Below are 12009 nucleotides of genomic sequence, written 5' to 3' on the forward strand. Positions count from 1 at the left end.
ATCAGAACTTAAGAATCACAGGATGCATAGACTTGGAAGGGACCCTCATCTTTGTCCAACATGCTTGCAGTGAGCAGAGACATCTTTAATTAGATCAGGTTGCTCAGGATCCCATCAAATCTGAACTTTTCTCTCTTTCACCCTAAGGGGTGACTTCCACTGTGACAGTCAGTGCTTATGGATGAAAGTTGACGTAATTCTGTCCAAATCAGCACTTTCAACTGCTTTGTCCTGTAAATTACAGTAATCAAATTATTCTTGTATGAAAAATGGGTATCCACATGGACTTTGCTGGGAAAAGTTAAAATGAACATAGCAGTACTTTTACTTTGTTCTTACGCTGTTATTCTCACAGCCTTGTACCTGCCACCCAGGACTGTTAGGAGAACAGATTGCCACTGGCAGAATTCACCCATTCCTTCCCTCCCTTCTTTCCATCCCTTCCACTGGATGTAGCTTTTGGTTTTCATCAGAGACTACAAGACACACATGTAGAAAGCCTCACAACCTGTCAGCATGAAGAACTGCCCTGATCAAGGCTCACTTTTGTCAGTCCCAACAGTATTTTGAGCAGGAACAACCAGCCCAAGGATTTACCTCTTAGAGCTCCTGACAGGAATGGCAGACTCAGTGTAGGAAACACTCCCTCAATGAGACTTGCTGGGAAACAACTTCCCTTTCCCTTCTCTCTCTCCTTTTGTTGTTTCTGTTTGTTTGGTTTTTTTTCCCTCAGAAGTGAGTTCTACCATTAGTGTCAACAAATGCCACCAGGCATACCGCTGCTAAAGCTTTGTTCATCCTTTGTGCAACAATCCCAATAGCAAAACTGTATTTAACTGCTAGAAAGAACAAGTTCAGTTTGTGGAATTGATCTTATTTGACTGCCTTTTTACAGCATATCAAAAATGTGTAGGTGTATATATAAATATGCATGTTATTATGTGTGAGTGTGTGTACATATATATATACACACACATTAAAATACAATCTCAGCTACTCTGAATTGAGCCTCTTAACCCAGTTTATTTACAGTTTTACATCTTATCCACTAACAATGACAAAAATCTTCCCTGCAGCACAGGAGGTGTGTTTCTCATTTAGGTACTGGGCTAGGACTGTACTTGGACAGCCCACAGAGAAATGGAGAGGGTCTGTTCATTTGGGCAAAGCAAGCAGTACACAATCCATCTGGCATCTAGACCCGTATTGCCCTTAATCCCATCAACAACAGCTCTCACAGAACTCCTAAAGGCTGCAGCCCATACAAGATTCAATGCTAAGTGCACCGGAGAGCGCTCACACACTTCCCCAGCAGAAGCAGCATTTGTGCACCTATGTTCTCAGTGCCAACGATGGTCAGCCCAGCACAGACCATGGATCAGAAGCATCAATTCAAACATCTGTTCAAATATGCCCCAAAGTAACTTTGGAAATGGAACTGATGAAAGCATTTTCACCATCATACTACTCTATCATCTGATTACAGCTGTAGGCTCCGGTTCTCCTTTTCTCTCTTACACTGTCATGAGAAAAAAAAGTGGTTCCCCATTGCCACAGATCAAATCTGTAAGCATGCAAAGTGAGACAAAGTATTTTTCAAAGACTGTCAGTTTTATTATTAAGAGATGTAATTCCTAGGCTGCATGCTATCAGCTTTTTAACTTATTGGCATAATAACTGTTAGTTCCTGCTGCTTTCTAAAGGTTATCGAGAACCTTGCAGGTAATTAACATCTCACTGAATATATCACAGTAAACCAACTAAACATTCTAATGTATAAACAGAGAAAGTAAATTATGCAACAAGCTTCTAAACATAGTAAAAGTAATAATAAAGAAGGTGAGCCACATTTTGTCATATACCCAAAAAGGTCTATTTGCTCCAGCTCAGCCAAGTGTGAAGAACTTACCTTTCACTGTGATGACAGACCAAGCAGTAAATCTTGTTATCAACAGCAGCTCAAAAAGCCCCAAACACCATAGAAGCAACCCTTATTTATTTCCCATTCTATCACCCAGCATTAAGATAGTGAAGACAAAACCCCTGCCAAAGCATGCCATGTCACCTCTGTAAGAATCTTCATTATAAAAGATGTTGGTGCCACCTCTGTTAGACAGAATAACCCTCTCCAGAGCAGCCGTTACGTGAAGGGGGTTCCTTAGGGGTGTGTGAACGTGGGGTTTGGTTTTAATCACAAACTGCAGGACCCACCTGGTTCTGAGACGAAAGCTGTAGTGAGATTAGGAACAATTAATTTCTGACAACTGCAGGAATTTCACTGCTGTGCCAGAGACTTTTTCAAATACTTGCTCATAGCAGTGATGAGTCCTTCGGGTGGGCTTCCACTGACTCCTTTAGGAGGGACCCGACTCTCAGCATCACGCACAGTCTGCCTTGGGGGCACCGTAATGAGAATGAAAAATGAGTAACAAACAAAAAAAGTCAGAAACATAAAAAATAAAGATCACATTTATTTAAATAAAAGCATACACACAGTGTACAATGGTCATGGCTTACAGACAGCAACGAAACAAAAATGCCAAATCCTGAAACAAAGAGCTGGATTGCTTTAGCTGTGCTTCATTTCTCTGAACAACCACACACCGTGGGCAGAAGTCCTGTTCCCATTCCTTATACAAAGTCCCACGTGCTCCAGAGTGAGAGACAGGAATATTACAAGGAACAGCTACACAAAACAAAAACAAGTACCAAAGTAATGTGGGATTAAAGAAATTCTGAAGTCAGACCATTCATAAACAAAATGGAAGTGCTGAAAACGTTGAAAGTACTTTGCATGAATGGAAACAATACAAAACACCACGGCCAACTGTTTGAGATCTAAGGAAGAGCAGCGTGGCCCAAACATCACCACTCCACACCTCACAGATCCAGGGTGCTCTATCATCACAGCCAGATTTCTACCATAACACTTCCTCCCTGTCAGCACACAAACCCCACGTTTTATGTTTCAGTTCTTTGGAACACAGAAATATCGGTTCAAGTGTCTCCTCTACTTCATTTATTGAGAGGTATTAAGTTTCCTGCTTATTTGAGCAAATGCAAGTTTTTAATCTTGGATTGTGAGTATCATGCTGAAATTCATTGTTGTTCTATTACTTGTTCAGTGGATGCTGTGAGGGAAAGAGCAAATAAACGTTTGAGTGCTGCAGAGTGTAAGCTGAATGCTCTGGCAACACAACAATGGATGTGTTACGTGACAGGAAAAAAAAAAACCAATATTCTACAGACTGGAATTTCCTTTCCCTCTCTTTGGTTGGCTTTAATTTTTTTCCCCACACAAGCAATTTACAAGGTAAGTTTGTGTGTTGAAGAACAGCAAAGTGCTTTGATGGCAAACATCTATTGTTAAATTAAGACCAAGGGGAAACCAAGACTCACGCCCCATGGCATCGCCTGTACAGCACGCTTTACAACTGAAAAAACCCTCCCATAAATAGAGATATCAGTTGTTCCAAGTTTACAGCATAGCCAACTGACACGACACAGGCTCAGGACTGTTAACTGATTACACACATTAATTCACACAAGCCATTTTGCCGCCTAGATGTCTGTCTTTATGACACTGTTTGACGTTGGGTGGATTTCTGGTTTTTGCAAGTGGGCCATAGGATTTCCTGCAGCTTGTGTTTAAACTAGAAATAAAAATGGACTTATTTTCTGAGGCTCTTAATGGGCAGGTTGTAACAGTGGGCTTCAAAATTATATGTTGCACTTCTCTACACCTAAATTACTAGTGACAATTCAGAATAACATTACCATTTATTCCACTGCAAGTAAGTGAATTTGCATCTGGTCTGACTGGTTTAGACACAGGAAGTGTTTCTTTCCTTATTTCACCTGTGTAATGCCAAAAATTCAGACAGTACAGAAATTAACATTGCAGAGGACTTCATTAAGGCTCCTTCCCAGAGCCCTAATTTTGTTTAATCTGTCCTCCTAAATGATTTGCTCTTTATAACACATACATTGCTAGTATTGAATCAAAATAAACAGCTTCACATAGACCAAAAATCAGAAAACATAGTTTACAAGTTCTGTTTCCTAACTGCTCCATAAAAGCCAAATTAGAAACATTATCAAGAATGTATTTTAAACTTCCCAAAAGAAGACTTCAGGAAAAAAAGCCCTGCCTGTTAGTAAGGACAGGCCTATGCATGTCATGGATTATAACATATTACAATCATCTCTGAGATAAAAATTACTTTACCTTTCCCTTCCTTCTTTTCCAGGCATCCTATACTATCTGTTTAGACCCCAGCCTGTGGCACAACCCCCCCCAAATAAGCATGTAATGCATAGCACACATATTCAAAGCTAGAAGCCCTTGCTTCAGGATTCCTTGCAGCAGATCCTGATGAATTTATTTCTACAAATAATAGCTTCCATGACTAAGACAGGATATGGCTTTAGATGCCAGATATAGTTTTGAATGTTCCTCTTCTAGCCCTTGAGAACTGCCCTCCCCTAAAAGCAGGTTACTTTATACCTTACCAGTTTTAAGAGAGGAGAGATGGAACATTTTCTGTGAATCTGCCACCAAAGTCTCTATGCTTCCATTAACCCTTTGCAAAACTAATGCTGAAGTTCCCTCATAAAAAAAGGCCACTTGACTGATTTTACTCTTCTGATATTCACAGTGATCTACAAGGAGATGTGCAAGACCTCAGGCATGATTTAACACATTTGTTAGGCACTCAGACAATGCAGAGCTGGAAGTAGCTTCTACAAAGAGTAAATTTACCAAGTAATGCCACTATGAACATGCAGCAAACCCTTCTTTGTTTATTCACAGAAGCCAAACCAGAAAACCCAGTTTTGAACCCATGCTTAGCGGGCAACTCAGCTTCCCTAACACAGCCTTTGCCTATATGGACCACAGAAGCCCATAGCAGGCAACAACCAATCAAGGTAACGTGAGCCTGCTTCAGTAGTGAAGCAAGAAGGCTCCTCTAGGAGTCTTGGAACCATGCCAGTGGGTTTCACAAGGACCTTGTGACCTACCAATCAAAAAACTAGCTAGAAAAATTTCAGCCTTCTTTGGAACAAAACTCTTCTGTAACAGCCCAAGCCCAGTGAAGTTTCACTGCAGCACACTGACGTGGGGTTTCTGTTCTTTTCTTAGCTATCTTTAATGAAAAACAGATTATGTAATTTCACAAGAACATACTGGGAGTGGATGTTAAAACATAAATAACCATCATCCAATGGGGGATCTTGTCTGCTGGGGTTTTTTCCCCCCACCAAAAATCAGGACTTGAATGTTTTCAATACAAAAGTATCACGATAGTGACAATGTCGGTTTAGAACACCAGTGGGATTAAAAAAACTGAAGTGAGATCCTGAAATGCTATTTTCCTAATAAGAATAAAACACATAGAATTTCATGTTCTGCACTTGACAGAATGCCTATGGGACTAAGCTGATGAACTAGAGTTCTTTGGTACTATAGGAACCTAAAGTAGCCAGCAGTGACTGCCATCCCCACTGAAGACTTTTACAGATTGCTCCAGGATTACTGAAGAATTCATCACTATTTTTAAACACCATGTTAAACTGTTTTAAGCTAGTAATAAACATGGCAGACACTGAGGGCTGGTGTGGCACTCTGACAGAATAAAACATTAGTTTCCCAGGAAGAGTAACATTCCATAAACCCACACAACTCTTGTACGGATTAGCTAACACAACACTCAAAAAGAACTGCCCACTGCTACAACAGAAAAAAGACAACAAAAATCAAGTCCTTATATGCTCATCTGCCTGAGCTTATCTATGATGTAACGCCAGCTCTTCTGACATCTATCGTGGAAGCAATACATTCCAGAAGAACAAAGAAGTCTTTCATGAAAGCACGTTATACAACAGAAATAAACAACAAATGCACCAAAACACCATTTAAATGGCCAACTTTGGAGAAAAAAACCAAACATGTTCCAAACACTCAGAGAACTACATCGTAAAGATGAATTCTTGGCTTCACTGAAGTCAATGAATATTGGAATGAGGATCTCTTTCTGATGTTCTCCTCCGAGATCCAAATCTTGCAAATATACAAGATGGGTTTAATGTTATTCACGTGGATAGAACATTGCCATGCAATCACCCAATTCAAATTTGCAGAATCAGGCTCTTAAATATGTATTTTTGCTAGTTTAGTTACATATTTTATACCCAATAATAGGCAGGAATGGATTAAAAAGAACAAATTATAACTGGTGGTGCATCAAGACTTTTTTTGACTTCCATAGGAGCAAGCAAACAGTAATTCTTTATCCATGGCAATTACAATTTTGTACAGATGCTCAAATTCCCAGTGCAGTTTCATTAGGATAAAATTCTCACACTTCTGCTCTAGATATGTATTTTTTGTTCTCAAAATGAATGCATTACATAAAGGTCAGTAACCAGTGAATACTTGGGTTTTGTTTTAATTGTGTTTCTCTCTGGGAGGCATGAGGCAGCAATAAATAGGTACAATTAGGAAACACAAATGTTCTTTGCAAGACAAATTGGAGGACTAACACAAGCTGGCAGGAGCATTAACATTCATTTCTGAAGTTGGTAGTTCTTCATCCTAGAGTGTCTATATGGAGCATTACACATTTGATATAAATCACCTGCAGTGACTAACTAGTTCTAATACAGGTTACTCATGATTATAACATTTATCTCAGGCTCTGTAAAAACAGGCATGTTTTTATAGCCTATAGATACAGTAACTCCTCTATATACAACTCCTTGTCCCTACAACTGAAGAAAATTTAGCTCTAGGGATTTACAGTAAATGAGAACATGACAGGTCAGATTCAAACCACCTTACTTGTAGAATGAATCCCCTTATTTCAATGTGATTTCTGTGAAAGTGAAGCAAGTGGTATTTGGCTGTGGTACAGAAAGCCAAGAATGATGCATCCAAATGAATAGCAAGGAAATGGTAATCACAGGCTGTAATTAGTTAAAAGCATATTATGAAGTTACTGTGCTTATATAAAGCAGCTAAATGTAATTACCAAAATTATATTGAGCCCAGGTATTAGCATTAGCATCTTTCATAAACACTTCTTCAAAATATTTAATAATCACAAGACCTTGGTGCTATGCTGGTTGCAGAAAACATGATTTCCAGCAGCAAGAGACTCCTTAGATCAAATCACAGGTTTTGGTTCAGGGTCACTCTGTCACCTTCCAGATTGCAACCCCACTTCCCACAGTAAAAGACATTTCTCCTTTTAGTCTTTGACTAAATGACCCAAAACAGCTGGCTTTTGAGTCATACTCAGCTTCAGCTCCACAAAGAGAAGCCAGATGTATTTGGGCCTGAGAATATTCAGTCTGTAGCTTTCTTTTCATGCTATTTCACTTCATAATGACTAACTGGAGTTGCTTCAATATAAAATGATAAAACCTGACAAAAATAACACCTCATTTAGTTACACATTCCCAATTAATAAGTCGTAAACAGCAATTTTTTTTATATACACTAATTAGCATGATGCATGTTCCTGATTACTTTACTTTTGTTAAACTTAGGTGTCAGCTTTTCCATATGTCCCTTCTGGAGGTCTGTAGTACTTTGGGAAAGCCATCAGCTGTATCATGTTGAATGCATACTTTCTGCATTTGACATTCTTCAGTACATTCTCTATGCGGCATCCTTCTCTAGTGAAAGGGGGGAAAAAGTACAACTTCATGAAACACAGAATAAAGAAATATGCTTTATTTGTTCATTGCAGAGTTTCAGCAACAGTTGAAGTAAAAATAACAAAGATTCAACTCTACAGTTTTTGTTTTCCACAAGTGATGATACATCTTACAGCATTAAATCCAAGGCCAGGCCCAGTACAGTTATTGCCCTCAGAAATAGGTGATAAGATTTCCCTCCCCTTAGTATATTTGCCCTTGAGGTTTAAAGTTTTAGTAAGAAAGAAAAAAAATTAAATATTTTAAATGATATATTTTGTTCTAATTCCAGAAATATATTTGCCTTTTAAACCCTCTGATATTTTTTTTCCCCCTCCCCAAATTGTTTGCTATACATATGAGAGTACACATTGCCCTAAAAATGTGTATTCCAGGAATAAGGCATTTTATTAAGTCTGGCCCTAGAGAGTTGTGAGGGAAAAGTTTCATCTCTGCTTCATTTCCTGTATGTTCAGCTTTGCAATGATTACAAAAGAAAAAGAGGAAAGAAAGAAAGAAAGAAAGGAAAAAAGAGAGAGAATGGCTTTTCCAACAGCCCAGTCCAACTCTCTGCTTTATAAAGGAAGGATGTTTGTTCACATACAGTACAAAAGTCACAAGTGCCAAAGTGGTGCATCAAGACATAAACAGGACTCAGTTAAAAAGAATATAAAAGTGTCTTGAAAGCAAAAGCAACTAAAGCAACAATTACAAACAGGTTAATCTCATTACAAACCAGAACTTACTCTATTCCATTTAGTCACTTGACAGAAAAGGGTTAGTTGTAGCGAAGTAATAGTCATTGGTCAAACAAAAAGAGATCCCATCAGTTAGTAACAATGAAAATAACACAATGAAAGTTAAGTCTCACAAACCACCACCCTGTAATAGTTGGTGAGGGGTTAGTTTGTGTTGTGCAAATTCATTTCTATTATTTTGTTTTATTTTGTTATACTAATTACTCTGGAAAGAGGGGTTCAAGCATTCAGGATTCCACACCTTGTATACAGTGACAGCATTATTAAGTGGGCTTTCTTTGAGCTAATTACAGTGGGAAAGCTTTACCATGAACAGAAAGAGCAAATCAATTCACTCAATGCATAGTACTTCTTAAGAGTTCAGAAAAACAAAAGAAAAAGATCATGGAAACATCATACATTTCAGACATTTGTATCTTAAAGATGAATTCTTAGGGTCTGAGACTGTAGAAACATTACAGCATGACCCCCTTTGTTGAAGTTAGTTGGTTGCTGTTTGTAGAAAAGAAAGGAACACGAGTGAAGTTTATTGATATTTGGCTAATAGCAAAGCAAGACTTAAAATAAGCCACACGACCAGCAAGTGTGAGCTGACAAGCAGCAAGGCGACAGGATAGAAGTGTCGAGAAGTTGGCTTGTTATCAGTTAGACAGCCTGTTTCGGGATCATCCGATTCATTCAGTGCTCCCTGGGTTTGTCTGCTGTTAAACAGGGGAAGTTAGGAACAAATAGAAGAGTATTTAAACAGCAAAGAAAGCCAACATGTAGGTACTTTGACAAAGTGAAACTACAAAGCCATTTTGCAGTGAAATAAATTCATGCTAACTACTGCCAAAGTATACTCATCGTGTTCTACAGCTGACACAGGAAGCACGATGACTAGGTGGTTAATACATTTTCCAGCCTGCGAGGTGCCTTGGAGGAGTAGTAATTCACAAGTTAAATAACTTAGGAGATGAACTATACTACCACTGAAATGAGCACACACACCGAACAGAAACGAAATAAGGAGGTTGAACAAAAAGTTAAGGAAGCAAAGGGGGAAAAAAAAAAGATCACGAGTATGTCACAATGCAACAGTGACAAAAAAAGTGTCTCCATGGTGTTCACAGACTTTTTGGACCTATAAGGAAATATATAAGCAGAAATTGACAGGGCACATGCCTTTTTTTTTTGGTTTTAATAATTAACAACTGTTCTAAAATAGTTTTAAATTACGGTTAATTGACTTCTTCGAAAATTTATCACTCTGCTGGTGACTCAGTCACCAGCAGTTCTCTGTATTTAAAGGTTCACACCTACATTCCTGTAAGAAAATTACCTTGTGCCTTCTTCAGTCAGCTCCAGCTAGGGACTAATCTGTGTACTTCTATTGAGTCACCATGCATTGCACGGTCACTCTCCCACCAGATCAACAGGAGTACTTTCAAATCACTGCTAGTCTTTCCTATTGTTAGCCTTGTAGCTTCTCTACAAGCAGAACTATGCATACTTCAACTACACCTCTTCAATCCCTCTGAACTTTAGTTGCATACACTCATGAGTCACAGTATCACTAAGGTTGGAAGAGACCTCGAGGATCGAGTCCAACCTGTCACCACAGACCTCATGACTACTAGACCATGGCACCAAGTACCACATCCAATCTCCTCTTGAACACCTCGAGGGATGGTGACTCCACCACCTCCCCGGGAGTCCTTTTATGGATTTCCTTTGAGCAGTGAGGACCAGTAAGTCCTTTATTTTTCTATTCATTATGAACAATCTGTGATGAAAAGATAACTCACTGTTTTCTCTGTGGATCTAACAGTATTCAAACATATCAGACTACAACATGGTGATTTTTAAGAATAGAATAGAATAGAACAGAACAGAACAGAATAGAATAGACCAGGTTGGAAAAGACCTTTGAGATCATCGAGTCCAACCTATAACCCAACACCATCTAATCAACTAAACCATGGCACCAAGTGCCCCATCCAGTCTCTTCCTAAACACCTCCAGTGATAGTGACTCTATCACCTCCCTGGGCAGCCCCATTCCAATGGCCAGTCACTCCTTCTATGAAGAACTTCACCCTAACATCCAGCCTTCCTAACATCCAGCACATGTGCCAAGTATCTTGCTTTTTTCAAGGAAAAAAATGCTGGCAGACCATAAGCAGGCAGTAAAGGCAATGTCACAGCCCCAGGTAAAGTGAGAAGGTCACAGCAAAGACAGCAGCCACTTTGTCTTACAGAAGTCTGCCTTTCTGATACATGTGTTAAAAGGCAATGCTGAGTTTCCTGAGCCTGTGTATCAAGAGAGGACTTACAGGTGGGAAAGGTGCTGCTGAAAACCATTCCTTGCATAATTTTCCTTTTAAAGACGATATCCATATTAAGTTCTTAATGTCTTCCTTGAACATTCAACCTTTATGTTACACTAATAGAACAGGACAACCCCATACTATTTAAAACAGCAAAATAAAAGATAACAACAAAAAAATCTCTATTGTTTGAATGTAGACCAAAGATTCAGGTGTCATAATGGTGTCAGTGTGTCTACTGCTTCTGGTCCACAGGCTGCAAGTGTCGGTGGACAGGACTTGGACAAAATTCAACCAGTGTTTTAGACAATATCCTCTTGGAAACTGCCAAGGAACAAAGCTAACCACACATCATCACACTGACTTTGTTAATGCTGTGTTTTACACTGAGATAAATAATTCTGTCTTGTCTATCAGACCTCTCCAGCTAATGGCTTTGTCCCAGAGTTCACCCCCAGAACTTCCTTGTCTGCTCACAGTGATAATGTTACTATTTGTGATCAGTTGTGAGGACTAACTGTATTCTCCCTGATACTTTTCTCCTTTATTGTGTATTTTCACCTGTTTTTAAAACCATGCTCTTTTCCTTTTTCTTTCTTAATCTCTATGAGATCTCCACAAGATTGTGTCTTTGACACTTTTGCACTGTCCCCTCCCTTTTTTTGTACTCTTCAAGCTGAGCCTGCTGGTTTCAGTTAATCTCCATTACACCTGCACTTGAGAGCTCTAGTTCATCCTTCACAGTCCCATCTGTTCCTTCTCAGCCACAGAGCTCAGGTGCTTTTGGACTGTCTTGGATGTCTTACATCACAGACGTGATGTGTATATACACTTCATATATACACTCAGGGCAGAGCAGATACAGAGATCAAACTCCTTTTTCTCTGAAAAGATCCATCTAGGCAGCAACCAAGTTCAGACATCAGCAAGCTTGCACAGCACTGTGTTAGGCACTGCTAGCTACCTCATTCTGCAGAGCACTGGCTTTGCATGCCAATAGTTTATTCTAAGCAGGCAGTCACACATTTGCAGGTGGTCCCTACAGGGATGACCTCTCCTACTTCTGTGGTGTGCCTTGTTCTGTTTTCCTCCCTATCTCACTGACAGTGTGACTGTCTTTCATCTAGGTTTCTACAAGTCCCATTAGCATCAGTGAGATTTATGCAGATGTAAATGATGGAAATACAGACAAAAGCCATTTATCCTGGCTTTTTTTTTTTTTTTTCAATATAAAAGCCTACA

General features: G+C 39.2%; 1 protein-coding gene across 4 annotated transcripts in view; it reads right to left on the minus strand.

Moving 5' to 3' along the window:
* Window positions 1-2442: 2442 nt before the first annotated feature.
* The window catches only part of INPP4B (inositol polyphosphate-4-phosphatase type II B), a 339838-nt gene continuing 330271 nt past the window's right edge, over window positions 2443-12009 (minus strand). For 2 of the 4 annotated variants that reach the window (XM_068154054.1, XM_068154052.1), the window contains exon 26: window positions 7708-9160. In XM_068154054.1, the coding sequence (XP_068010155.1) occupies window positions 8986-9160 (175 nt within the window). In that variant the 3' untranslated portion in view covers window positions 7708-8985. Of the gene's footprint in view, window positions 7681-7707; window positions 9161-12009 lie in introns of those variants that run through there. The other 2 variants (XM_068154053.1, XM_068154056.1) reach the window with 2 other exon arrangements.

This window comes from Melanerpes formicivorus, unplaced genomic scaffold (genome assembly GCF_026170545.1).
Source record: "Melanerpes formicivorus ecotype bairdi unplaced genomic scaffold, bMelFor1.0.p_v2 SCAF_27, whole genome shotgun sequence".
In the NCBI taxonomy this organism is placed as follows: Eukaryota; Metazoa; Chordata; class Aves; order Piciformes; family Picidae; genus Melanerpes; species Melanerpes formicivorus.